At 54.1% G+C, this 26,532-nt stretch overlaps 11 protein-coding genes across 11 annotated transcripts; 8 read left to right on the forward strand and 3 right to left on the reverse strand.

The window, feature by feature from the left end:
- Window positions 1–159: 159 nt before the first annotated feature.
- Window positions 160–2,982, forward strand: PG986_014611 (uncharacterized protein; the record flags this gene model as incomplete). Its single annotated transcript, XM_066850833.1, has 2 exons — window positions 160–239; window positions 279–2,982. The coding sequence occupies 2 exons, from the start codon at window positions 160–162 to the stop codon at window positions 2,980–2,982; spliced, it is 2,784 nt and encodes a 927-aa protein (XP_066693071.1).
- A 772-nt stretch (window positions 2,983–3,754) lies between these two features.
- On the forward strand, window positions 3,755–5,843 carry PG986_014612 (uncharacterized protein; the record flags this gene model as incomplete). Its single annotated transcript, XM_066850834.1, has 3 exons — window positions 3,755–4,199; window positions 4,330–5,046; window positions 5,647–5,843. 3 exons carry the CDS (start codon window positions 3,755–3,757, stop codon window positions 5,841–5,843), a joined length of 1,359 nt encoding a protein of 452 aa, XP_066693072.1.
- Window positions 5,844–5,910: 67 nt separating this feature from the next.
- PG986_014613 (uncharacterized protein) lies at window positions 5,911–7,141 on the forward strand (the record flags this gene model as incomplete). Its single annotated transcript, XM_066850835.1, has 3 exons — window positions 5,911–6,127; window positions 6,199–6,833; window positions 6,923–7,141. 3 exons carry the CDS (start codon window positions 5,911–5,913, stop codon window positions 7,139–7,141), a joined length of 1,071 nt encoding a protein of 356 aa, XP_066693073.1.
- A 1,427-nt stretch (window positions 7,142–8,568) lies between these two features.
- On the forward strand, window positions 8,569–9,253 carry PG986_014614 (uncharacterized protein; the record flags this gene model as incomplete). The annotated part of the gene is made up of 2 exons (XM_066850836.1): window positions 8,569–8,797; window positions 9,012–9,253. The coding sequence occupies 2 exons, from the start codon at window positions 8,569–8,571 to the stop codon at window positions 9,251–9,253; spliced, it is 471 nt and encodes a 156-aa protein (XP_066693074.1).
- An 801-nt stretch (window positions 9,254–10,054) lies between these two features.
- PG986_014615 (uncharacterized protein) lies at window positions 10,055–10,327 on the forward strand (the record flags this gene model as incomplete). The annotated part of the gene is made up of 1 exon (XM_066850837.1): window positions 10,055–10,327. One exon carries the CDS (start codon window positions 10,055–10,057, stop codon window positions 10,325–10,327), a length of 273 nt encoding a protein of 90 aa, XP_066693075.1.
- A 667-nt stretch (window positions 10,328–10,994) lies between these two features.
- On the reverse strand, window positions 10,995–12,623 carry PG986_014616 (uncharacterized protein; the record flags this gene model as incomplete). The annotated part of the gene is made up of 1 exon (XM_066850838.1): window positions 10,995–12,623. The coding sequence occupies one exon, from the start codon at window positions 12,621–12,623 to the stop codon at window positions 10,995–10,997; it is 1,629 nt and encodes a 542-aa protein (XP_066693076.1).
- Window positions 12,624–14,763: 2,140 nt separating this feature from the next.
- Window positions 14,764–15,483, forward strand: PG986_014617 (uncharacterized protein; the record flags this gene model as incomplete). The annotated part of the gene is made up of 2 exons (XM_066850839.1): window positions 14,764–15,197; window positions 15,318–15,483. The coding sequence occupies 2 exons, from the start codon at window positions 14,764–14,766 to the stop codon at window positions 15,481–15,483; spliced, it is 600 nt and encodes a 199-aa protein (XP_066693077.1).
- Window positions 15,484–15,774: 291 nt separating this feature from the next.
- On the reverse strand, window positions 15,775–16,125 carry PG986_014618 (uncharacterized protein; the record flags this gene model as incomplete). The annotated part of the gene is made up of 1 exon (XM_066850840.1): window positions 15,775–16,125. One exon carries the CDS (start codon window positions 16,123–16,125, stop codon window positions 15,775–15,777), a length of 351 nt encoding a protein of 116 aa, XP_066693078.1.
- Window positions 16,126–17,130: 1,005 nt separating this feature from the next.
- PG986_014619 (uncharacterized protein) lies at window positions 17,131–17,732 on the reverse strand (the record flags this gene model as incomplete). The annotated part of the gene is made up of 4 exons (XM_066850841.1): window positions 17,131–17,307; window positions 17,366–17,407; window positions 17,456–17,500; window positions 17,607–17,732. 4 exons carry the CDS (start codon window positions 17,730–17,732, stop codon window positions 17,131–17,133), a joined length of 390 nt encoding a protein of 129 aa, XP_066693079.1.
- Window positions 17,733–20,957: 3,225 nt separating this feature from the next.
- PG986_014620 (uncharacterized protein) lies at window positions 20,958–22,473 on the forward strand (the record flags this gene model as incomplete). Its single annotated transcript, XM_066850842.1, has 2 exons — window positions 20,958–21,008; window positions 21,097–22,473. 2 exons carry the CDS (start codon window positions 20,958–20,960, stop codon window positions 22,471–22,473), a joined length of 1,428 nt encoding a protein of 475 aa, XP_066693080.1.
- Window positions 22,474–23,138: 665 nt separating this feature from the next.
- PG986_014621 (uncharacterized protein) lies at window positions 23,139–26,205 on the forward strand (the record flags this gene model as incomplete). The annotated part of the gene is made up of 3 exons (XM_066850843.1): window positions 23,139–23,257; window positions 23,320–25,424; window positions 25,481–26,205. The coding sequence occupies 3 exons, from the start codon at window positions 23,139–23,141 to the stop codon at window positions 26,203–26,205; spliced, it is 2,949 nt and encodes a 982-aa protein (XP_066693081.1).
- Window positions 26,206–26,532: the final 327 nt, after the last annotated feature.

Genomic DNA, 26,532 nt, shown 5'->3' on the forward strand with positions numbered 1-26,532 from the left:
GCAGCCGCAATATCGTTTCTTGGATTATCATCCCTCCAAAGACGACGATTGGCTCGGGACCATTGTTGCTGACAGTTTGATTGTTTTCTTTCTTTATGCAGGATCGGACCAGCCGCAAAGCAAAGCGCAAAGACCCAACCCAATCCCAATCCCGCCAACATGTCCCATCTCGGAGCCACCTTTTATCCTGGGACTGATGACTACTATATGCCCGAGGTCGTCGCCCCAGCACCGCAGAGGTAAGACCTTTCCGTTTTTCCTTTGCATCTTTGCATCAGCTCAATTCCCCTTCGACGCATCGCATCGCGTCTCACCTTTGTCTGGTTGCGTGCGTCATTTGGGGGCCCAACCCTTGTTGCCAATCCTCGTCGTATTCCGATCCCATCGAATAAGGCGGGGGTTCCCCGAAAAGCTAACGAAAAGTGCCGCTACCACAGGGTAATGCCAGAGGTCCCCCAGAACATGCAACAGGACCTCCAGCGCATGGAACTCGAAGCTCGCTCTCCCGAATCCAGAAACGGCAGCATCCACAGCTCATCGACCGGCGGTGCACAGTCTCGGCACGGCCGCGAACCCTCTCTCTCGACCGTACTTCATACCGGCTACGGCCAACAGTACCAACAGTCGCAGAAATCACCACAATTCAAGGACATGCGCGAACTACCGTCCTTCTCGCCCTTCCCCAAGGTCGAAGGCGAGCACATTCCGCCCGGTGATGATGAGAAGGAGGCCGTCTTGGCCGAAAGCCGCCAAACGGTGTTGCACTCAAACGACCCGGACATGCAAATTTGCTGGGCCCGGGATGTACTGGCCTACGTCGAAATCGCCTCCGAAGCCGCCGCACGAGACTTCGAGCTGACTCAGTCGGCTGGAAGCCGCGATCCTCGGCCTGTTACCCCCAAGATCGAGCACGAACTTCGCATGGATGCCTTGAACATCATCAACTACCTCGCTGAACAGAAGCACCCCGAGGCTGTTTTCATCAAAGGAAAGTGGTGGGAATTCGGCAGGTTTGGTTTTAGACAAGATAAGAAGCAGGCATGGGCCGACTACGACGAAGCGGCACGAGCAGGATGGGGACGCGCCGACTACAGAATAGGAATGCTCTACGAGAACTCCAATGATGCGGAGAAGGCCCTGAGACACTACGAAATGGGCTTGCAGATGAACGATTCGGCAGCATCCTATCGGCTGGGCATGATCTATCTGATGGGACAACACAACCAACCCCGAGATATCCAAAAGGGCCTGGAGCTTATTCGCGACGCCGCTGGCACAGCCGACGAAGATGCCCCTCAAGGTGCCTTCGTGTATGGCATGCTTATCGCCCGAGACCTTCCAGACGTTAACATCCCCGAGGGCTTGCTGCCCACAGATATCAACGCAGCGCGGAAATACATCGAAAAGGCCGCATACCTAGGATCCGGGAAGGCGCAACTGAAAATGGGTCAGGCCTACGAACTCTGTCAACTAGGATGCGAATTCAGCCCTGCGCTTTCCCTCCACTACTATGGGCTGGCAGCGAGGCAAGGCCAACCAGAAGCTTGCCTCGGTGTCAGCAGATGGTTCCTGTTCGGGTACGATAACACATTTGCCAAGAACGAGCAATTAGCCTACAAGTACGCACAACTCGCTGCCAAGCAGAAGCTCCCCACAGGAGAGTTCGCCATGGGATACTACAACGAGATTGGTATATACGTGGAGAAGAACTTGAGAGAGGCTAGGAAGTGGTACGAGCTGGCAGCCGAACACGGCAATACGGATGCTGTCGGGCGACTGGATGGATTGTCTCATGCAAATCCCCTATCCAAGGCGGACCACGAGACGACAACTTTGACGAGGATAAAGTCTCAGTACGGGTCGCAGCGTGGAAAGCGTCCCGACAGGCTCAAGCAGACCGTGGCCGGTTCAATGCCTGCCTTGTCTGAGCGCGAGTCGCCGCGGCCATCGCCTGGGGCTTCTCCTCATCCATCCCCCAGGACAGCGCCGTATGATAACGGTGACCCGTCTGATCCAAGAGCGCCGGCCTTCGGTATCAACATCGCTAGCCGTCCAAAGTCGAGTGTGCCCTATCCCGAGGATGACCGACCAAATCCCCTCACACTTCCGCGAGCCAGGTCTGCTGCGCCTTACCCGGAAGACGACATAAGACAACCCCATTCCCCGCACTACAATGCCGGCATGCGCCCCTCGGCTGATCGGCCGGGGAGCGCTTTTGGTATCCGGCCGCAGCCGTCCGGGCCTGGCGGGCCTGGCATGCTCCAGTCACAATCAACTGGTCAAATGATAACCAGTAACCTGATTCCCCCAGCGGGAATGGACCCGAACCGCAATCGACCTTCTTCTGCCGGTTGGGGAGCGCAACCACCTCAAGGTTATAGGGGCTCTTACGATCAGCGGCTTCCAGTTGGCCCGCCCCAGGGCAGCCCAGGACACGGCCGACAAAACCCGCATATGCCTCCTCAGAACCAGTACCCACCGGGTGGCGGTTACGGGCTACCTAGCGGTCCTCAGGCAGGAAGAGGAGGATACGGTGGCCGTATGTCACAAGACAACTATGGCGGAAGATCCTCGGCTGCTCCTGGCATGCAATCTCCTACTATGAGTGGCGGCGGAGGCCCTCCTCATATGGGCAATGCCAGACCACCACAGCCTCCCATGAAGCAACATACCATGGACCACCTTAGTGGTAACGGCGGCGGTCGGTCCAGCGCACCCCCGACTCAAGCGAGACCCAATATACCGTCGCCGGCTGCAAGCACCAGTACGACCGCCTCGGCTGCCACAGCACCTGCTGGCCCCCCCAAGCCCAAGCCCAAGCCAGGCCCCGCTACATTCGAGGAGATGGGTGTTCCAGTCGGCAAGGTCGAATCTGATTGCGTAAGTTCCGCTTCCAACGTCCTGTTATTCGAAGAAAGTGCTAATTTTCCTACTTGGTTCAGTCTGTCATGTAATCTTGGGTACACCGCGTGTTTACGATAAATGGATAAACCAGGCCAGCACTGAATGCGGCCTCGGGCCTTTTCTTTTAGACATGCATTTGGGAATCTCTTTGCTTTTTATAGTGATACCATATTGTTCGGGGAGGAGCCTGTGTCCATGTCTAGAGAAGGATGGCGGAGGAGGCGCGCCGAGGATGCTCACCACTGTTGGATAAACGAATCATATATGGGAGAGGTGTGTTATATGTAGTTCCTCTGGGAAGAGAGAATGGAACGCTGTCTTGTAACATCTATTGTCATGTCCTTCAGATGTAGGAAAATCTTATTCAATACAAAGGGTTGACTTGGTAGCACCAAGCAATTGCACTCACTGTGACTAGGAAGCAGATCTGCTCATGGATATGGTAAGGGGTACTGTCCTGACTTTGACGGACGTCTGACAATTGCCATAATGAGGAAAGCTAGAATGGAGCAGCTGGGTAACAGGCGCGCTAAAAGGGGGTAGTGACATATTGTGTGGGTTCTCGGATCCAAGCAGGGTTTCGGGAGGATCTGGGTGTCAAGATGACCTACATACATGCGGGGATCACGACACGAACCAAGCCCAATAACGATGGGATCGGCAAACCACTCAAAGGGGTTTTTCCTTGAGAAAGGTCTCGGATGGCGAATCATTTGTCTTTACAGTGAAGCCACAGAGATAAGTTACCCATTTTCGCTCTTCATATTTAACCTGTTCTGTACGCGACCGTGTTCTCTCTGATATAAACAGCTTTTACAGCATCGCGAAACATCACGCACATACCTACGCCATGCCTGAGATACTCCAGAAGCTCAAGTCGGAGATCAAGGCGGGCCTCTCCTCGTCCGATCATCACTACGACGACGCCGGCAATAATCGTACCGGCGCTCGGAAAGGCGATACTACTGCATCACCGGGCGTGGGTGGAATCATTCCGGCTGACGTCCCTGGCGGTGGTGATCCTTCGGCGGCGGCGGCGGCGGCGGCCCATAGCGATCGGCAGACGTTGCAGAAGGCTGCCGCGGCCGAAGCTGGGGGAGCCGGAACAGCAGGCAGCGGTAGTACGGGAGGCAAGTCCGGCGTCCTTCGTTCAGAGGAGGCGCATGCGCGGGATCGGGCGGGGAGCGAGCGCATGACGTTGAGAAAGGCGGCGGCGCATGAGGAGGGGGGACGACAGAGGGCTCGGGGCGTGATTGGGGTATACGGACAGCACCCTGTACGATGGTTTTCAAAAGGTTGGGGGTCTTGTTTTGGTTCATGGGGGACAAAGGCAACTTCAGGGATTTTGGTTTTGATTGGTGACAGCCAATTATTATTTACCCGTCTCATGAGGAAGACCTCGTACTCGAGTTCATGTTCTTCAAGTTTGCTTCGAGCAACGCGACGACCTTGCCGTAGACCTCTTGGCGAAACCCGTCATCTTCCAGATCGAGAGTCGGGTGTATGAATTCGCATTTGATGCACCGGCGCACGGCGTCGTGGTAGTTGGGGCCCATTTCGATATTGACGGCCTTGAGATGCTGCAGCGCGGTCTGGTAGTCGAGCAGCAGGTCCCGCCGCTCAGCATATTGAGTTGGTTTGACTTTGATACAGAGCTTGAGCAGCTGCTTGCAGACATCGATGAGACAGTCAATTACCTGTACAAGGTATCAGCTGGGCTTCGAAACACTCCCCAGCACGACCGGCTCATGTCGTCGCTGGCTATCAACACCTCCTTTTACGAGGACTTCGACATCCAACACGTGCACAACAAGCACCCGAACGTCGAACCCGAGATGGCTCAGCGGCTCGGTAAAGCTATCTCTATGCGCCGGCATTACTTCAAGTATCGAGAATCGCACCGTGGAAAGTTGGGCAGCGGACTAGAAGCCGGCGACAGAGCTGCTGATGGGAAGAGCACTATTGCATCGTCGCTACCAGACGAGCTCAGAAAGGCCGAGCTTGTTTATGGCAAGCTCGACGTTGATAACCGTTCCGAAAGCGGCTTTACCCAGACGTCCTTCGCAACCTCGGTCGCAGACTCGACTAAATTGCGCGTACCGCCGCTTCCGAAAGAGGCGGCAACTCAGGAATACTTCGAGTGTCCCTTGTGTTTCGTGATACTCTCAGCAAAGTCAAGAAGAGCTTGGAAGTAAGCTTCCTCACCCTGATCCCCTGCTGTGTCTGGGACACTTCTCACTGATCATCACGCTTTTAAGGAGGCACGTTTATGCCGATCTTCGCCCATATGTGAGCCTGTATCAAGACTGTCCGACGTCTTCGGCAGGTATTTGCAAGGCGTCGTCAGTGGGTGGAACATTTGCGCCAACAACATTGGAGGATGTGGCAGTGCCCTTTCGATAACTCGGATCCGCTCCAGACTCCGGAAGCGTTCATGGCCCATGTGCGGCACAAGCACCACCACGCAATAGGACCGGATCAGATTGAGACATTCTTGGCTGCTGTATGTCCCCTATTTCTGTTGCATATTTCTACGCACCCAAATAACCACTCCTCTATTTTCATGAAACTCCCCCACACATACAAATCCTAAACGAAAGCGGCTGCAGTGCGAGAGGACATGCCTTGATTTCGTAAAGCAGCACTGTCTATTTTGCAACGAGGCTTTGTTATCGATTCATCAGTACCAACGACACATTGGACACCACCTGGAGCAGCTAGCATTATTCGCATTGCCCACAGATTGCGAGGCCGAAAATGGGGATGGTCACGAGTCAATCGGCCATTCCGACGATATTGACGACGCCAATGACGATGCTGGCCTCAGTGATCTCGGCGACACCGATGATGATGACGATGATGCTGAGGGAAAGGGACAAGAACAAGCGCAGGACCGCCAAGAGGCCGAACCCGATGTCTTTCAGGCCCAGTCTCCGTGATATATTAAGCCCAATTTCACCCGACAAACAAATTAACGGCAAGCCAAATTACGCCCTACCACCCCTTATGAATCCCACGCCACATGTTGGGGATTCTTCCCTACCATCGCCTGTATGGGCGCCCGTACCGCCTCTTGAGAGCCTAGGCGACCCTGGAATACACCATGAGCCGTCCACAGAAAACGAGCCAGATCCCGTATGCAATATTAATGATGCGTCAGCTCCCGACGTCGTGGATAGTCGCTACAAGGATGAGGGTGAGCTGGGCCTGGAACCTGAGGACGGTGCGTTTGTTAAATCGCGGAAGGAAAACCTTTTACTGGACCAAGCGCGGCAAGAGCTCCAAAACGTCAAGTCAGGAGTATCGAAGCAAGGGGGCACAATGTGGTTGAGGAAGAGGAAGAGCAGCTCAGCACGGAGGAGGAGGAGGAGCTCGATGAAGAGGCTATGGGTCCACAACAAAGACTCGAGGTTTTGTTCGAACGGGAACGGCAGGTGAGATTGAAATTGCTGAATGAAGGAAAGGAGGCACGGCTGGCCACAATATCAAGCTATTATAAAAGAGCCGGTGGGGCTGATCGGGCAAGGGAGGAAGGGAACCCCCGTACCAGAGCTGCATTAGAACTGCAAGGGCTGAGAGAGGAAAAGGAGGCGCTCATCGAGTTACAGCGCCGGGACAAGGAAGCTAAAGAGGCCGTCGAGCGCTATAAGAAAGAAGAGGCCGAGCGTGCGCTTCGAGAGAAGGAAGAACCCGAGAGCGGCCGTAATCATAAGCGCATACAGCAGGAGCAACTTCTTCCGGCAGGCCTTAGCAAGGAAGAGACCAATGCGATCCTTGCCAGAAAGAAGGCCGAGGAGACGCATGCCAAACCGGAGGAGGCGGGAAGTCAGGGTTACCGGAACGAACTCCCGACTTACACCAAGATGGCTCGCCGTCATCTATCACTGGAAACTCTGCGGGTGTACGGAATGGACTATCAGTTGGACGAAGTAAGCCAACTTTTCTTTACCAATCTCATCCCAATTATTCTCGCTGATTTGGATTATTCACCTCTGACGTGCCTCGTCTCTGCTTTTAGGATCCTGGATACGTCCTAATTAAGCGCTGGGTGCCTGAGGATGAGCAGGACATGATCTGGCGCCACACCGGGATCCTTCGCGAAGAGCGATCCGCTAAAGACACGAAGCACGACCAAGAGGGTCTCGAGCCTGAGTTTCAATGGGTGCGCAAGAGGGAGAGAAGACGCAGCCGGTCGCCCTCTTTGCTGATGTATCTTGCTGGCGCGAAGCGGGCGTAGGATAGAACCAGCGGCTATATATTGGGATAAATCGTTTTGGACGTTCTTGTTGGCCGAGTTCCTACACCTTGTCGCCCATAATTGAAGACTCACCATTTGTTAAACCTCTTTACTTGAGTAAGCTTCGGCCCTGCAGGTCTTTCATCATACCCTACTCCATCACCTATCGCTGGCTGACCCTGGGAAGATTACTGGCGTCGTTAAATCCCGCCTGGAGAGCGACGAGGGAGTATCTCGAGCGGAAGGGCGAAGAAAGTAAATAAGGGGGGCGGCTATGCAGGAACATACCCGGTCCCCACACACTCTGGCCCGAGACTCCAGAAGGAAGACAAAATCCGGCGGTTGGACCGACAACCTCCTCACTATCCCCAGGCTAACTCGCCCATATAGTTGAAATAAGCACAACGCCAACCCCTTCCCCCATCTTTGGTCGTCCACCCAAGAAGGCCGACGTGTCCGGTCGTAGTGAGGAGCTAGCAGCTTCAAGAAACTGGGAGGGCCGCGGCCTGAGGCTCGACTACCCCATTTGGTGTTTCTGTCGTGGATAATTCCCGTCGGGCTGTTCTGGTTTGCATGGACGTTCGATCCTTCCATCCACTGGGCCAGATGCGCCATCTTCCCCCCTTTCTCTCGCAGAATGTACGACAGACTCGGGGAGACGTGGGCCACATCTGTCTTGGGCTTCGTTGCCGTGGTTGTGGCGCCTTTGCCATATGTCTTCTACCGGTTCGGCCCACGCAACCGAGCTCAGTCCGCTTTCCACCGAAGAACCATAGAATAGGAGAGGTTAGTGACCGGCGTGAGTACAGTGGCCGGAGAACCCAAGGCTTGACAAATGTCCCGGTCGTTCGATGGAAGCTATGTTGAGGCAAAGGCGAGGACCGAATTCTTAAATAATTAGTGCCCATCACCCCGAATTAGATCGAGCCCAGACTGTTCCATCAACCATATCGGCATCGCGATATCGCCATTTGGCTCTAAGAATCACGGCAACCCCTATTCTGCTGCTCTCTACGGGCAGTCGTCTCTACTCTCGAATCCATCTTGGTCGAGATCAAGTGCCACAATATCTAGAGCATTGGCAAAAGGCCTGGACAGCCCCTTAATAGACTTGGGGGCGAGTGACAGGCATGGGTACCGCTGTCTCTGCAAACCTTATTACAGTGTATTCGGCGAATACCAAGATTTATACACTCGCGGAATACTATGCGAACAGGCAGTGCAAGTAATCCTTAGCCTTTGGACATCACGGGCTGTTGAACTATATAACTAGTCACCTCCACTCCTCGCATCCTGCCCGGTTTGTTTGTGACGAGACCAAGCCGAACTCTCTACATTCCTTTGACGCTTCGCAATCGCTGAAAATTGCATTCTTTAACCCACTCAGACACATTCACTCGCTTAACACCTACCAGCCATTTATCACCATGCATTCCTTCAGCCTCTCCACCATCGTCCTCCTCAGCGGCGCCGCCAGCGGTGTGATGGCAGCCCCGTCGGCATCCGCATCCAGCAACGTCACGGTCAACACGGTCGGCACGAACGGCACGGCGTCCAACGGCACCGGCTCCTTATCAGTCAGTGGATCGCTGGCGCCGTTTGGAGACATTGGCGTCGGATGCGGCATCAATTGGGCCGAGGGTTCGAGTTTCGGAGGTAAGTTATGCCCCCCGTCCGTCATCAAGCGCTGCTGCTTCTGCTGTATTTCCCCCTCGGAGAAGAAACTCCATTCGTCCGATATCACTTTCCCCTCCCCTTGTGCATGGACGGGAGAAACCGCACAGGCCGCCCCTAAGCCATCATGTACCCCTGAATAAAAAGACAACAACCTAGTAGGCCACCAACTCTGATTGACCGACTTGAAAACCAGGCGGACTCCAAGCCGGCTCCCCCGCGTTCGGCCTCGGCGGCGGCTACACCATCTCCACCTCCAACATGACCATCGGCCTCGGCACGGGCAACGTCAAGACCAACACCAAGGCCGACCTGGCGCTCACGCTCAGCTACGACGGCGCGGCCGAGTTCAAGATCACGTACTCGGGCAAGTTGAGCTGTCAGGAGAGTACGGATGGGGCGGGGGCTAGTGTGTTTACCTGCACGGGCGCGAAGTAGATTTGATCGTACTTGGTTTGGGGGGCGGGCGTCTGTTTCGGAAATTTGACTTTCTTTTCCCTCGTGCGTCTCACCAATATTTAAGATGCATGTTAACAAGAAATCCATCTTCAACTGATAAGCATATTCTATCTGCTGTCTCTGTGAGAGAAAACTCAATTATTTAGAATAACGCGTCAGAAAAGCTTGTCGAGCCGCCCGGCCTGTCCACATCGGCATCGAGCAATATCAATAATACCGCATGTACTCATGACACAGAATGGGAATCAAACAGACTAGAAGGCATGTGACGGTTGCGCACGTGTTTCGTCCGGTTATTGATTCCAGTTGCTGAAAGAAAGTCTAAGACCATACCCCTGCATTGCGGCTCAAACGTGGCTCGGCGCTGTTACAGCCCAAACATTTCGGTTCCCGAAGAGGGGGTCAAGTGACAAATGCAGTTTGAGTTTAGAGGCGTGAGACTCTATGTCACAGCTGCCTTCCGGGGCATTCTCCGTGGTGATAATGATCCATGTCCCTTGGTTATGGTTGCAATTATACAGGCCTGTGTCTGATTGGGTGGCAAGCATATCCTTCCCTCTCGATAGGAAGATCTTCCCTTAGAATACAGACCAGCCGCACCACGACACACAAGGACACATTCCAACTAAACTCACCTGTGCAGGACGCGAAGAAGAAAAAAGACCATTATTATACCTTTGTTTCTTTTCTCTTTTCTCGATAGTGACAGCACGCCAAAACCCCTCGTGACCACCACTACAAAGGCCTATTATAATCGACCTGCGCCTACACTTTTATATAATGGTAGCTCTCCCGCACTATGGCAACCGAGGAGACGGCCTGGTGCCACTGCTGCTGTCGCGCGAGATACAGATGCCGTCTCTTCTCCATGGACGCGACGGTGAGTCGTCCAGGCCCGACGGACAAGTCGTCCTCTTCTCCACCTTCACGGCGATCGGCTTCGTCCTGCTTACTAGCGTCACGTTCGTCCTCTACCGGCGGAGGAAGCACTACGGCAAGGAATTCGATGATCCGAAAAACCCGGCGGGGACTTCCCACCTCATTGTTGTGTAAAGAAAAGAAAAAGGAACCTGTTATCCAATAGTACGTATATACCTTGGTAAGTATATCAGTGTTACCTTCAACCCCGACTTAATTCCCTCCTGGACACCACCTGCCTAGTTGCCCGCCCCGGAATACAGGCTTATTGATACCAAGAGCTTCAGGGAAACTGGTGGCCTGGCTATGTCCCTTCAACAGCGGAGCTTTGAACCCCCATTCAAACTCGAACTCGCATCAACGACCAGTTGCCATAACTCGTGCTGGGAATGTTGGCCCATATAAAGGGATACGTTTGCCGCCTAAACCGACGGAGCTATCCACAGCGAAGCAGACGGGGGAGAGTTGCCCACGGGGGTGTAGCTCGATGTGCACTCGGTCCCACCACTACAAATACAAAAACATCAAGGTAGCTGGCTACTGGGAATGATATACAACTGTTTATATATAGGCATGGCGTTGGTCGCCTCTGTACAGGGAAAAGGGCCTCCGAAATTACACGATACACCAGAGATTTCTTGTCTCTTTTTTCAAGCTTTTGGTGTGTTTCCAGCCAGAGAGGGGTTCGCTGCAATGGGTTTTGTTGAAGCATTTTGAACTACCATTGGTATTATCAGGTATCTACTCCCACCGGGTACAGCTATTAAAAATTACACACAATTATTAAATGCTCACCCCAGATCTAGGACTGAGTGCCGTTGAAGTAGTAGCACTTATCCACGATCGGCACCTCGGTGTTCCAGATCTGGGAGCTCCAGTACTTGGTGATGAACCCCGACAGCGCGAACAAGAAGTCCGACCGGAGCTGGACCCCGTTCCCGCACGTCTCGGCGGCCGTGGGGCTCAGCGGGTCCAGACCGGCGTGCGCGTCGGCGCTCTGGGCGCCGTCCAGGACGAAGCGGTTGTGGAAGGCCGGCTCGGCCGTCAGGCCGCTGCTGAGGTCCACCAGCCCGCCGAGGAACTTGAGCGCCAGCTGCACCGTCACCGACGCGCTGATGTTGGCCTGCACCTCGCCCCGCTCTGAGATGCGCGCGAAGCTCGTGTACTGCGGCTGCCAACCCGAAGTGGCGGCCGACGCGCCGTCCTTGAGGTCCAGGTGCACGTTGCCGTCGGGCAGCGAAATGCCCGCGCCCGCGGTCACGTTGACGCCCGCCGACGTCGCGAGGTCGAGCCCGATGCCGAACGCGACGCCCGGGCCCAGCGTCACGACGCCGGGCACGTCGACGAGGTTGTACGCGAGGCTGTCGGGCGCGTACTGGAAGCGGTTGGCGTAGCCGGCCGCGACGTACGCCGACAGCTGCAGGTCGGCGTCGAGGGCGGTGTCGAGGTCGAAGTAGAAGGCCTCGAGCTTCCAGGACAGGAAGCTGTACTTGAAGGTGCCGGAGAAGGTCACGTTGGCCGCGAAGGCGGCCTCGTCGGCGGCGATCTTGACGTAGGGGGACTGCTCGTACAGGGTCACGTCGGACCACTGCTTGTTGAAGGCGATGCTGACGCTCGGGTCGAGGGTGAGGCGCTTGGTGAGGCTGGTGGTGGGGATGGAGGAGAAGGTCATCTCGCAGGATTCTGCGATGTTGGGCATCTGCTCTTTGCTGGCGCTGCAGGAGATGGTGTTGGCCGCGGCGCCGGCGGCGACTTTGTCGACTTTGAAGAAGCCGCGCTCGAACTCGACGTCGCAGTTGCCCAAGTGGTTGGTGATCATGAACAGCGTCTCCAGGGACGACCAAGAGTCGAAGGCGGTCTTATAAGCATCGCTATCGCTGAAGGAGACGGTCAAGCTATCGTCGCCGCAGTCAACCTTGGTGACGGAGTCGATGTACTCCAGAGCCACGGCCCCAGTGCTCACAGCCAGGGTCAAGTTGACCAGGCCGCCGCTCAGGCTCGACTCCTGCAGAGTCGAGGCTCCCGCGTCCGAGTGGGCGGCGCCATAGTACAGGGACACGTTGGACGAGGGGACGATGTTCTCCTTCTTGGAGCAGTCCAGGCCGGGCGGGGTGATGGGGGTGAAGGTCCTCGTGGCGTTGACGATGGGCGTGGCGGGCACGGCCAGGGGGAGGCTAGGAGGGGAGTCTGATACAGCGGCGCCGTTAGTCACGGGCGTTTCGGGCTCGACGGCGGCGGCGACCGCAACGGGCACGGCATGGGTAGAGGTGTTGACAGGAGGAGGGGGAGGGGGAGGGGGCGTGTCCACGACGACGTAGCGAACGGTGGGCTTGTCGCAAGCGCAGGATTCATCCTTACCAAGTGCGGCGGCTTGGGTCTGCAAGGTGGCCTGTAGAAATAGCACGGCGGCTCCGACTCGCTTGAAAGCCATGACAAGAGCTGTTTAGTTAAGAGAAGTGAAACGAGTGGCTATGTCTGAGTCGACACAAGAGCGAGCGGATGGATGTTGCAGAGATGACCGGCAAAGCGGTCTTGTTACTAACGAAGGACGAGGTTGAGCCTGGAGACCAAAGGAAACGACATAGCTACACACCACGGGCTCCGGCCGTATCTATACCACCAGCCCATGATAGATACCATCGACAGTCGAAAAAAAAGGAGATTAGATACAAATGTCGCCCAGCAGAGCTTTTCACATGCCATCCATACTGACGGGAGGTCTGATAGGGCAAGTGGAGATGGCACTTTCTGACCACTCGTTGCTAGTCAGCCCCACAGGCAGTTATCTTTCCCCGTGCACGACCTATATCACGGACCACTATAGTCAATATAGTGACCTCCCCTTCGGCGTCAATACGACCACGTGTAGTGCTCAATGGCTTCTGCTTGACTCGAGACACACATGAATGATATTATCTACCAGGGCCATAGTCGTGACGAAAGGAAGGTAGCTCCCGGATTGTGGAGGAACAATAACGCACATCGTAATACAATGGCATAAACCCGTCAGCAACGAAGAGGGTCTCCTTCGTCCTTTGGGCTGAGTGGCCTTTACTTATTTGTCAAAGTGATGTTTTGGAGATGATGTGCATGAACCATGATCGGCCTGCTCTGAATCCAATCCCGAGCCGAACCAAAGGCTCGCGTGGACTTGTTCACTCGGCCGGGCCCGGTTGAAGCGAGAGGATGGCTCTTGGGGTACCCAGGCTGCTGGCATGGATGCCAAGAGCGCTTTCAAGTCCGTGTACAGGGAAGGGGTCACATCGGACGCTAAAACCGGTAATCGCCCGATCTTTATACTCCACTAATGCATGCCTAGGGATGCAGGGGCAAGAGCCTATCGGCAAAGGAAGTGGTTCGTTGGGCTCATTCGAACTCCCTGATCAGGCAGGTCCATCTGGAATACTTGCTTGGGATGCCGGAATCGAATCCTATCGGCAACGGATTGACTATCAGGGTACCCAATCGGAGATCAATAGATAGCCCACGAGCAACGCCCCTCCGTCATTGATGGCGGAATTACACAATCATGCGACTGCAGGCTTCTTTCCGATACTCCTAGTGATGATTCGTCCCATCTCGCGGGCCTTTGCTGGCTCGAGGTGACAATCGACGCAAGACACGACACCGGTCGCCTGACTGGGCTACACGGGACCGTTTCGATCACCGTCGGCCACCAACCCCAGATATGCAGGTTGCGATCGTAATACCCTTTCCTCACCGGGTCAAACCATTGGTGCCACTACTGCGAATGGTACACACGTAGGTTCAGCGAGCGCAGCGGTACTAAGTTCAAATTGCTCCGGTCAAGGACAACGTTCCCTTATCCAACGCGGTGGTGCCAGCGCCAACGCTAAGTCGGCGCGTCGCAAAAGGGCGTACGAGTCAGCGTGTCGCAGTGGTAATTTGTCAAATCTTCGCGTACGGCAAAATCCCTGTATCACCTCGCCTTGGCAACCCCGACCCTTCACCCCCACGTTGCATTCCATTGCACTTGCACAGGTTGGTAGCAGAAAAAGAAAACTGCCCGGCGGGGGAACCTCGGTCGGTTCCACGGTAGATGATAAGCCACAATACCGACACCCGGCGCAACGGGGTGCACTGCGCTAACTGTTTTCTCATCATGGGCATCATCGTGGATGTCGCCCAATCCAGGTAGAACAGCGGAATCGAATAGCGAACCTATCGTGGCATCTGGAATGTGCATCAAGTGCCACCGCCACCGGCCTTAGCCGAAGGAAACCGCAGATCTAGATATGGTGCAAAATGGGAGCGAAATGCCTTCATCGTACAACCCATGCGTGTAGATACAACGGTGTTACAGACAGCAAACAAATAGGCGAGCAGCAGTAGGTGCTTCGCTCTGGAGCTACAGAGCATGCCAGCTACTTTGTTCTGAGCTCGTGGTGGCACGAGAGGGAAGCTTCCTCGTCTTGATAAGCCCGAGATGCTCGCCCGCTTCTGCGAGACTGATCCCCTTTCCTCCCTTCCCTTCGCCAGACTACTGCGATAACAGATCCTAGACCATAACTACCAATACACTCTATTCGGCGTCTTAGCCCAGTGCCAGAATGCGTCTCGTCTCTTCCCTGGGAGCATGCCTCTTCCTGGCCCTGACCACCGGCATCCTCGGCGACGGGTCGTTGTCCTCCTCACCATCATCGCCCTCGCCGCCCGCGCCGCCGCTGCTTAGCCGACACTGCCAAGAGAACGCAGCAGCAGCGGCGCCGGGGCAGGAGGACCCTTGCGGTGGAGCGCAGGTCCAGTTCCAGGGCACGTACGACAAGCAAATTTACTGCGAGCCGGGGCTGATCTTCAACACGACCCAGGGCACCCCGCCCCGCCTGGCCGACTGCCAGGCCCTGCTCCGCAACGCCACGGGCATGCCGGGCTACTGGACCGCCAGCCACTGGCCGGGGGACTCGGTGGCGAGCCCCATGATCACCAACGGCACGTGCCAGCTCACCATCTCCAAGATTGGCGAGAACCTGACCCAGAACGCAACGTAGGTCGTGTTCTTTCTTTCTTTTGTCTTTTTCCTAGTCACGGCTTCTGGCGGCAAACTTGTGAGAAGAATGCAGGCAGGCTGACATATACCCCTTGAACACACTTTCCCCGAGAACAGGATCGGTAATGGCGATATTGAGACCTTTGCCAATCTGATGATGACTCTGCACAATAGCACGTGCGCGGGGACTGATAAGTGCTCTGCTTGGGGCATGGCTGATTGTTACAGCTCGCCTGATGTTGACGTGACTATCACCTGGGAATTCATACAGCCCCAGCCTTGAAGAACTTGGGGTCAGAGTGTCGGGTCGCGTTGTGCTGGTGGCCACTTAATTTTTTTTCTTCTTCTCGTTTTGCCTTTACTTTGATTCGATGCTAAGCTACCGCCAGTAGGTGATGGGTGACAATCCTTTGGTTATGTGCAATTCGTTGATATTTCTCTCTCTGCCCCGCTACCGTCCCACTCTCTCCTGGTAATACATATGTATCGTACATGTTGTCTCTTTCGTGCTGTCTTAACTTCGACTTAGTAACAGTGATGTTGATCCTGGCGTCACCCCCATCCATCCTCTCGGTTAATTGTAGATGCCCAGTCCGGGCCCCTTGAACAGCCTGTTCTTCCAGCTCTGTTTGACGCTGGGGGCCCTCAGCGGAAGACCCTGTGCCTTCCTCTCCAGGTCCTCGTTCCTCTGATCCCAATTCGTCCCGGCGTGCGCGTAGCTGCTGGTAGCGCCAGCCCGTGACCGTCCTTGCTCTTGTTGGTTCTGCACCTCCCATGTGCGCATCGAGTTGACGGACTTGGGCATGGCGGTGGTGGAGTCCCGGATCGAGCCTCCCTGGGATGATGAGGAGGAGGACTGGGTTGAAGCTTGGCTGTTCGTGGACGACTTGGAGTCTTGCTTGGAGTGCTGCTTTTTGAACAACATTTTCGCCCTTCCAGTTCAAATGGTTTGATGACGGTGTTTTCGGTGGGGCAGGGGACCAAGGAAGCTAATGGATAGAGTTCCAGCTGTCACTTTTTGGTGATGCTTGGATTGGCGATTGACGTGTCGGGGATTTTATTTAGTGTTGTTAACGACGGTTAAAAGAATGGGATGGTTAGATCAGATCAGTTCAGACCAGAGAGGATTGAGGGGAAAAGTAGTTATTGTACGACGGGAAAAATCTTGCTTTTCCTCGTTTCTTTTTCTCACCAGTCATGTCATCCCACGGGACCACCCACCCGCCAGCCAGCCAGCCAGCCAGATGTCATGTCCCGAACAGGATGCATGCAAGTAAGTGGCTATGGGGTTGATGTTACGCGTGCGTAGGACTTTTTAGTGGGCGCGCCTGGCGCTTTGACGTCATGGCCCGGGGGCTGTGGTTCAGGCGCTTTTCCCTTAGCGGGCCTAGGACTGCTAGGGCTGAGGTGAGGCGCGCCCCCCACTCCCCATGACGGGATAAGTCTCCGGGCGGAACGAGTTGTCGGATGCAAAAGAACGGTGATGGATAGTCGGATGGATATATTGCTAGTGTCTCCGCGTTGGAAAATGGTTAGATTGAGGCCTCCCACTTCTGTCAAGTGTGATGCTTTCTGCTTCTACCTATAGTACTGGCCGGTGCACCTTGTAAAACCCCAGACTTTTTAGTGGAGAGGCAGACTTTAGGTTCAGTTCAGCTAATGCGAATGAAACGGAAATCATGCATTTCAATGACATCTACTTGCGTCCCCTATGATATTAACAATTCCACCCCTAGCCTCTATTTTACCCTGTCCAAAAAAAAACATAATACCTCCCCCGACCTAAGAGTCTATATACGTATTCAACAAATCATTGGGTATCAAACCAGATGTATCGGCGCCGGAACAGTGCGTATGGAAGAGAAACATCCTAGTCGACCTGGGTAGGCACAGGGTTCTGTGGCAGAACTCTGCTATCAGTGTATGGTCTTCACGGTACACTCAGCAGGCTATACTGAGGCCTGGAGGATAGAAGGAGGAAGAGGACAGGGAAATAACTGACAACTGCAGCTTGATAGTGCTTGTGATCTTTGGGGCGTGCGACGAGAGTGACAAAGGTGGGTTCCTGCGCGGCATGGACGGGAGTATGGTCCTTTGCCACAGGCGCCTATCGGAATCTTGGATTAGACAACAAACGCGTATATGCCTGAAAATCTCGGACTTACTCGGGCGGCTTCAGTGTGCTTATGGTCCTTGGCGACGGGAATCTGGATTATCAGCCAGCGTGGAATTTGGGAGTTGCTTGTCGGACTTACTCGGGCAGCAACTGTGGGGTTGTGGTCCTTGGCGGCCGTGACCTGCTATTCGGGTGTCAGTTTCGTGGTAATTTGTAGATGTGAGTGTCTGTAGCAGCAGAATACAAGTGCTCTCGAGGCAGGGATAGTATGCCAGGTTCGTTCAACTTACACGAGCAGCAACCACGCGCTTGTGATCTTTGGCAGCATTCAGGTCAGAAGGGTTCCCTTGGGTAGAGGCCAGCGTGCCAGCTACTAGGCTCAGGCAGAGGACAGCGTTGAAAGCAGTGAACTTCATTGTGGATGTAGGTGAAATTGTAAAGTCCTGGTGGGGTTGGTGATCTCTAGACGATGTTGACAGAGCTCGGGCTTCTAACTGAAGTTCAGGTTTAAGGGGAGGTCGTCTTGCGTGTCTTTGTTTTGCGTGTAAAACCGTCAGTGTATGGAGCTGGATGAAGTTAACCGAATAGAATGCTCGAGTAGAAGGTGTCAACGTATGTTTAAACTGGTGTTGGGTCTGATCTTATAAGAGTAACTGAGGGAAGCAAACTTGGGGTCGGCTTACATGCTCCCAAAACGGATGTCCGTTGGTCGCATCCGTGCCGTGATTATTCGGATATACATGTACATGCTATGGTTCTGATCTGGGCTGTCCAGTCTTGTTGCTTCCTCATTCCATCACTCGGTGTACTGCTATATTCGAGTCCTCACCGGTGACCCCTTTTACTCTAGCGCTGTGTGTGGGTATGTCACTCGTATGAGCCTCACTGGCTTATAGAAGGATGCCATGTAAGGCATATGCCGGTCACCAATGAGAAGCATACAAAGTGCCTCCGCGATTCGTCTACCCCCGTTAAGATTAATGGGGTTCCCGACAATCCTGCTAGACTGTCGTGGATGAGACACCACGTGGGAGTTAGTGCTCATGCGCCCCCACGATAAACCGTCCAGAATTGTAGTTGGATTTCTAACATGGTCTTCTAAATGGGGGCGAAGTGATCAGATTTCACGCACGTGGCTGTTGATGAGGTTAGGTCAGCCTCCATGCAGGCTTCCCTGCAAGTACTAGCCTAAAACAATGGTGCCGGAGATATCTGAGATTGATTTGGACGTGCTTTGTAGATGCAGATCGATGTGACGGTTCCTGTACCAGGCAAACGGGGGTATATCGCATAAATGCGATGCAATTTACTTTGGCAGCAGATTTTCGCTTTACTTCATTTGTCTCTGGTGTTTCTGGGAAATCGAGGTTCAGTTGATCGTGTCCGTTTTCAAGCAGGTCGATGATCGGTTAGCTCTGTTTGGGTTCAACATTGGACGCTTATGTCAGTTGCCATTTACAGAGATGTGGACATGCACATGCACTCGGTACAGCCCCTGTCCAACTACCAACTCAGCCCATAAACGAACTCGATTTAGAATTGTCCGAGATGTTTGCTCGTGTTAACGAACTGACCTGGTTGGTCATCTTCTTCTGCATGGCACTTTGGATGTGGTTGCGTGCGGCGCCAGTTGACAGATCCTATTGGCTGCCGGACAGTCGGCAACGACCGTGATTGGTGCATTTCCACTTGGAGCCCGTCCGGGATCTTTCGCACTCAAGAGCCCAGACTACAGGAATAAGAACCTGGCCTTCAAGACCGACTTAAATGACGATGGCTGCTTGTGCCTCAACTCTGCATTCCACATCGAACCAACACCACCATTGCCTTGCAGCAGGCAGACACGCCGACCATCACCTGTGGCTTGAGGCTCAGTCAGCGCCATACGGACTTCGACGACAAGGGATTACTCACATCAGCACGTTGATGAAACAAACATCAGCACCAATTATACGAAACGTGAGAACATGACCATTATATAGCCCACGGCTACTCCGAGCCATGTGGCTGATATGGGAGATAATTATATAACGTCGCCTGACAATCACCCACGCAGTGCGTAGATAATCCCGTTGGTAAGATCAGCGAATCGCTTTTAGAGAGGGACGAATTGATCTGGAGGGATTTTGTTATTCGGCATAACTACCTCGGAGGGATCGCTTTCTCCAGAAAGAGAAAACCCGAGGAACGCCCGTCCGGTCAGGAGACGTAACCTAACTGAGATCCATTGACCGGCATTTTGATCCATCGTTTCAATACAGGTGTCATCTAAACTATAGCCTGGCCATCAGTATCTTCCCTTTAACGAACCTTTGCAATGAAGCATTCTGTGGCTATTGATGGGGATATATCGCCGACGAATTGTAAGTTTCTTCAACGGGCTGCCCTTGCTAAAACCAAGCGCACCAAGAGTAGCTGCCACCGGGGGCATTCACGATGCGCTTGGTTCAGTTCATCGCCAATATTGTTGTTCTTGTACTTGTATATCTGTGTGTGATTCATTCGGCATCTGTGTTCGCTTCGGCAGTGCTGACCTGCCACAAAAGAGGAATGGGGGTTCTGCCCCATCGTGCAGGTGTTTGCGTTGAAATCAAGTTCTGGCATACGACAACATGGCTTACTGGATGTCTCAAACCAGTTGATATACGCGTAGCTACGCTCGAGTAGTTTGGTGGTCTCGGAGAGCAGCCATCACTTTTCCTTGATCCAAAAACCCCCAGCGCGACATCATGTGGTCATTCTCAAACGAAAACATATTTTTACTCAAAATGATTGCAGAAAGCAGGTTGTACTCTGTGCTTTCCCTTTTGGTGTCTCACGTTAGGTTTTGCAACTTGCATTAGGATTTGGCATCGTGACATTGAATCGATAGCCCTAGCATATCCAGGTCACAACTGCTAGAACACATGCTGAAGATCCATGGTCGTTGGCAGCTAAAATCATGGTCGGTGATGATCGGGTGAACGTCCGCCGATGTGGGTGGCCATGAAACGATGTTGGATAATCGCAGAGTCAACCGCGCATGAGTGCCTATTCACTAAGTATCTACATTGAAAGCCTCGTATAACGTTTCGTGAGATTGCCATAAACACTTGGAAGACATTTTATGATGCAGCTAAGGAGGAAAGAAGAGAAGCTGCGCGGGAGTGGCCCAAGTGCGGAAGGAGCGTTTGCACTCCTGCCTCATTTACAATACCTACATCAACACCTCACCTGCTGCTATATTTCATTTCATGTTGCAGAAAGATTTTTTGGGGAATGGACGAAAGCCTTCCGGATTGAATTCAAGTAAGTTTGAGGAACGTACTTCATTGCCCTGCTCACACTGATCTCCCCATTTGTTCCCTCTCAACTCAAGCTCTCGAATGATTGAGCTGTCCTTCACATGACATCAACTGGATGTACGCCTCGTGGCTACCTCACGAATCATTCGCAGTTTGATGTTTTCAGACATCTGAGTTTCGTACACCGCAGTTTCTGCAGATATCTCTTTCATTCCCAACAATCTAAGCGCTTTCAGACAGTGGTAGGTTGACTGGGACTCACTGGCCACGAAACAATCCCTATTTCGCACTTCCGAACGAATCGAGCACTTCAACTTCCCGCTACCACACACCAACGTATTTGCAATGAAGTCGACAATGCCTGGAAGCAAGAGCGCAACTCCTCTGGCCAACAAGGTCAAGCCTGGCGTAAGTAGATGCCTATCAAAAATAGGATACTTGGGTTGCTTCACTCAATTTAGCAAATGTTCATCGCCAGCTAATGGATAAGCCACAGCATGGATCCAGCCATGGTACCCCTTCCGGGGGCTTGCCCAAGGCGAAGAAAGATTCGGCTGTCATAGACCTCGTCAGCGACAGCGAAGACGACGGCACCCCTCCGCCCTTGATGACTGCACAGAAACGCCGCGCCAGCAACATTTCTGGCTCTCGAGATGCAAATCCGCGGCCCACAAAGAAAGCGAAGTCAGCTTTGCGTGACCACTTTGTTGCCAAGAAGTCGTCGTCCATGCCAAATGGTGATGCTACACATGGGGACACGAACCACGCGGGTCGGCTCGAGATCGCCCAAAAGCAAATTCAGCTTGCTAATTCCCAAGTGGACGAGCTCAAGGCAAAATTGAAGGACGCGAACGCAGAATTACTCGCGACAAAGAACACACTCTCTCATAGAGATGCGGAAGTCGAGTCCTACCAGCAGATGGAATCCCAGTTTATGCGAACCAAAGCAATGCTGTCGAAGAAGGAAGACGAGCTTGATGAAGTTGCCCACGAGAAAGCAGTGCTCCTCGAGCACGTCAGACACATGCTTGCCGATAAGAAGAAGCTTTCGAAAGAATTTGAAGACTCTGTTCGAGACGCCAAAGCACACGTAGAGGGCAAAATGCGTGACGAGCTTGCGGCTGCCGAGGTAAAGCAGCTCGAGACGGACGCCCTCCTTCTCGAATACCGCGACAAGATCCCCAAGATGGCTAAGCTGGAAGAGGAGCTGAACGAATCGCTCAAAGCGGCCGCCGCATCTGACGCACTCTACACTTCGCACAAAGACGAGTTCGACCGAGCCCGTGAAGAATACCGTGACATCAAGAATGAACGAGACGCAGCGGTCGACATGGCCGACTCACACAAGCAGCACATCGAATCGTTGAAGAAGAGTCTTAACGTGGCCAGCAAATCTCTCGACAGAGCTCGTGCCGATGATTCGGCTCGCATTGCGCGTATCGAGCAGTTGGAGGGTGAGATTCATGACCTCGAGACGGTCCGCGACAGCCTGGAATCCACCAACGAGGAAGTCATGACCAAGCTGAGCAGCACTGAAGCGGGATTGAAGGCCGCAGAGGCGCGCGGGAAGAGTGCTGAGAAGAGCAAGAAGGAAGAAGTCGCCGAACTCCTCGATGAGATCGCGGCTGTCAAGATTGAGATCATTCTACTCGCCGACAAGAAGGAGGAGCTGGACATCTACCACGAGCAGGCGGTCTCGAAGGCAGCCCTCGACATCGAGTCACTCAAAGAAAAGCTTCTTGAGAGCGAGAAGACAGTCGACGCGCTGAATGAGAAGATTAGTGGCTGCAGCATGTGCAGCCTGACTTACGAGGGGCGGATGGAATTCAGTGCATGGGCACGGCAGGCGATTGCGGATCTTCTCGGATCGTAGAGTTGTACCGACCTGAAGTTTAGCTTGATTCGAGGCACAGGCGTTCGGAATGCCATACCCAAAAGGATGCCTAGGGACATATACGAGGACGTTCATACGGCATTTTCGTGAATGGGAATTTGAGATTGTACCAAGAAATAGATAGAAGAATAGCAGCTAGGTTACCTACCACCCATGGATTGTACATTGCATTTGTCGACTCCATTTGGCCGCCAAAGATGGCCTGCAGCGCAGCGCTCGCTGTCAAGGATGAGGCGGGACGGCTGGGACGGCACTGCGGGCTCAGGCTTAGCCAGGGTGCCAAGGCCAGAAGATGACGTCGCCCCTCCCCGCCAATCAACAATTCCCAAGGGTCCTTGGCTCTACAGGTTAGAGTGGACTGGCACCACAATCACCCATCAATCTACCTGAAGGAAGATTGCAATTAGATCCAGGTCCGCCTGCGCTGGTCGATAGTGCTGTGATTTACCAACTGACCTCTACGGTATAGGAGACATCCAGCCGAGCTAGGTCTCTCCTCCTCTCTGTTGCGCAAGTACTTGTTTGCCAGCCTCGTCGCAAAAAGGCCAGCAGCCTGCGAGATCTGACTGACTGACCTGCCTACCACATTCTTTTGAATCGCGACTCCACGACCCACGACTCTCACAACCAAACCCGAATTCACCATGGCGGGCTTCTTGCGGGGCAAGCAGTCGGGCATGTCCAACGACCTCTCTCCTAAAGTGACCCCGGATCTTTTCGCGCCCGACGACAGGACGCGCTATGGCATCAATTCGCAAATCAGGTATGCTGCCCCATTAGACGTATTGTCTATTGTCGTGCTAACTAGTATCCTCTCTCCTACAGCTGCATTGCCTACGAACCAGTCCAGTCCCTCATCGCCGTCGGCACGAGAGAGTCCAAGTTCGGCCCCGGTCGCATCGAAGTCTTCGGCCAAAACCGCGTTCACAAGTTCCTCGTCCCGCCGCGACCGTGTTCCTTTTCCGACTTGCAGTTCTGCGCGAATCGCCTGGTCAGTCTCGATACCAAGAACGAAATCATAATATGGGATCTGGATACGGGGAAGCGCGTCGTCGGCTTCCATTGCCCCGGCGTCGTCTCATGCATGGTTACGGACCCGATGCTGGACTGGTGCTTGCTGGCCACACAGTCGGGCGAGGTCTTTGCCTACGATCTGGACCGCGAGCGTCTATCGCCGCTGCGTATTCCGAACTACTGGGCTGAGAGGGACCCCAAGGCGAGGGCCATAGCAATCGTCAGCATGCAGCTGCACCCCAGAGACATCGGCAAGCTCCTCATTGCCTACACACACGGTGCCGTTGTGTACTCGTTTAAACAGAACAAGCCCACCATGTTCTACGAGTACCAGGTGCCTCCGGGTGCCCCCGGCGGTAACTGTGTCGCAACGGAGACGACAAGGCAGCCCAGGCTTGTACAAGCTCTATGGCATCCGACGGGGACGTTCGTCCTGACGGCACATGAGGACGGCAGCCTGGTATTCTGGGATGGTTCGAACAAGGACGGGCGCCTCGTCATGGCCCGGACGCTCTACGACATGGATATTCACAAACCCGTACCGAATCCAGGATCTTCTTCCTTGGCGAAGCACCCGTACATTCGCATCGCTTGGTGTTGCAAGGAGAACCCCGAAGACAGCGGTCTCGTCATTGCTGGCGGTCAGACAGTCGACAGCCCTCCTGATGGGCTGACGTTCATCGAGTTGGGCATCACTCCCAACTATGCCACATCGACATGGTCAATCCTTTCGGAGTACTGCAAGGGAAAGCGCCAGAGTATCCTGCAAACACCCCCAATGACGGAAGTCGCCGACTTCTTTTTGATACCCCGACTGTCGCCACATTTTGCTGGTGCACAGGATCCCATAGCTATCATGACACTGTTGACATCCGGCGAGGTGTCTACCATGAGCTTCCCTAGTGGCTATCCTATTTCGCCGACTAACCAGCTACACCCATCTATGTCTTTCGTCCACCCCTTTGCTGTCAAGTTTGAAGTTGCAACCATTGAGCGAACAAGGTGGCTGGGTATGGTAGAGACGCGCAACCAAGGCGAAGCTCTTCTCAAGGGCGGAAAAGAGGCCCCTCTACAACGCCGCATGTTCGAGGGCCGCAGCATTATTCAAGTTGCCCATGCCGATGGCACTGTTCGTATCTGGGACGCTGGCCACGGCGACGAGATCGAGAACTTCACACAGCTGCAGGTCGACGTCCCGCGTGCCGTTGGTCGGTTCGACGATGTCACCATTACTGCGATGAGCATGGCCTCTAACACTGGCGAGTTCGCTGTCGGGACGAATGCTGGTGAGCTTGTCATCTACAAGTGGGACGGGAACAGGTTCTATGGTCGCGAAAATGACCAGCAGATCGAGCCCAACCCGGGTGGCCTGACGGATATCAGTTCCCGAACCGAACCCTCGTTGAAGCAGGGTCTTCAACCATTCCGCCTATACGAGATGATGCAAGGCCCAATCACTGCGACCAAGGTGTCCGACATTGGGTTCATTGCTGTTGGTTCCGCAAACGGCTTTTTCAGCATCATTGATATGCGGGGCCCATCTGTGATCTACCAGGCTACGATGTCAGAATTCGCGAAGCAAGACAAGCGTTCATCCTTCCTCCGTGGAGGCTCCAGTGCATCATCTGTTAAAGAGTGGCCGACAGCCATCGAGTTTGCTGTTCTTACGCTAGATGGTGACAAATTCTCAAGCATCTGCTGTTTTGTTGGCACGAACATGGGCAAGCTCTTGACCTTCGTCTTGCTCCCGGAAGGCAATGGGTACAAGGCAACCCCGTTCGGAGTTGCGCAGTTGAACGACAAGGTCGTCTCAATCTGTCCCATCGAGACAAACACTGGAAGCCCGGCCGTTGCCACGGGCCAATCTGTCGCAGGCCTGCGGGAAGGCAAGCAAACCCAAGGCACACTTGTTGTCGGTCAGTAACCCCTTCCTCACTATGTTAGGGTGACCCAATACTAACCATTGACCTAGTGACCTCCACCGAGATCCGCCTACTGCGGCCAGGTACGTCGAAAGGAGCTTCAAAGTCATTCGACGACTATCTATGCGAGTCTGCTGCCGTCACGAAGGTCAACGTTTATGGCGTGGCCCTGGTCGGCATCTTTGGCGACCGTAAAGCTCGGGCTTTCTCCTTGCCAGCCCTTAGCGAGATCAACCATGCGCCTCTCAACATGATGGACGGCAGCCGCAGTGAAGACGCGATTGTCGACTCGGACGGTAATCTTTTCTGCTGGACCGGCCCCGCCGAGATTGCCATCCTGGGTGCCTGGGGTGTCGGTCGCGAGATCGAGAATACAGCGGATGTGCTGATCAACCCGAACCTTGTCATACCACCGCGGCCCACCATCTCGAACGTGCAGTGGCTTTCCGGGACACAGTACGTGTCGCCCCTGGACCTGGACCTCCTCATCGGTGGGCCGGACCGACCTCCCAGCAAGCGCATGATGGAGGCTGCCGCGGCCGAGAAGCGCGGGGCCCCGCCCGCTAGCCCCCGCGTAGCGACGGGCGAGGCCGAGGGCTGGGGCGACTACCTGACACGGCAGCTCAACGAGCGAACCGAGAAGCTGAACCTGATGGGCGACAGCATGGAGGGCGCCGCCGACGCGAGCAAGAGTTATGCGGACAGCGCGAGCAAGTTTATGAAGCAGCAGCAGCGCAACATGCTCCTCGGCGGGTTGAAGAGCAAGTTCTTTTAAAATGGGACGTTGGGGCTTGAGTTGGTTTGTCGTCCGCTCGCTCACTCACTCACTCATCACCGTACCCTTGGCGTTTGGGTTGGATTGAACAATTATCTTTTCCTTAGTTGCTTTTTCCAAGTACGATACCAGTTCACAATTCATATGTATGTTTATGTGGTGGGTTTCTGTGAATGCTTGTGACCATCCGTGGGGTTAGGTCATTTTCTAGCTTCCCTCCACGTACACGCGACCAGCCAAGGCCTGGGCAGTTATCTCGTGCTGCCTTTTAATTTCCAAAATCAAGCGACCTACTCAACTTCAATGAGTAGACAGTCGGTGTATGAG

This window comes from Apiospora aurea (genome assembly GCF_038362705.1).
Source record: "Apiospora aurea strain CBS 24483 chromosome Unknown utg000010l_segment0_segment0, whole genome shotgun sequence".
Taxonomy (NCBI): Eukaryota; Fungi; Ascomycota; class Sordariomycetes; order Amphisphaeriales; family Apiosporaceae; genus Apiospora; species Apiospora aurea.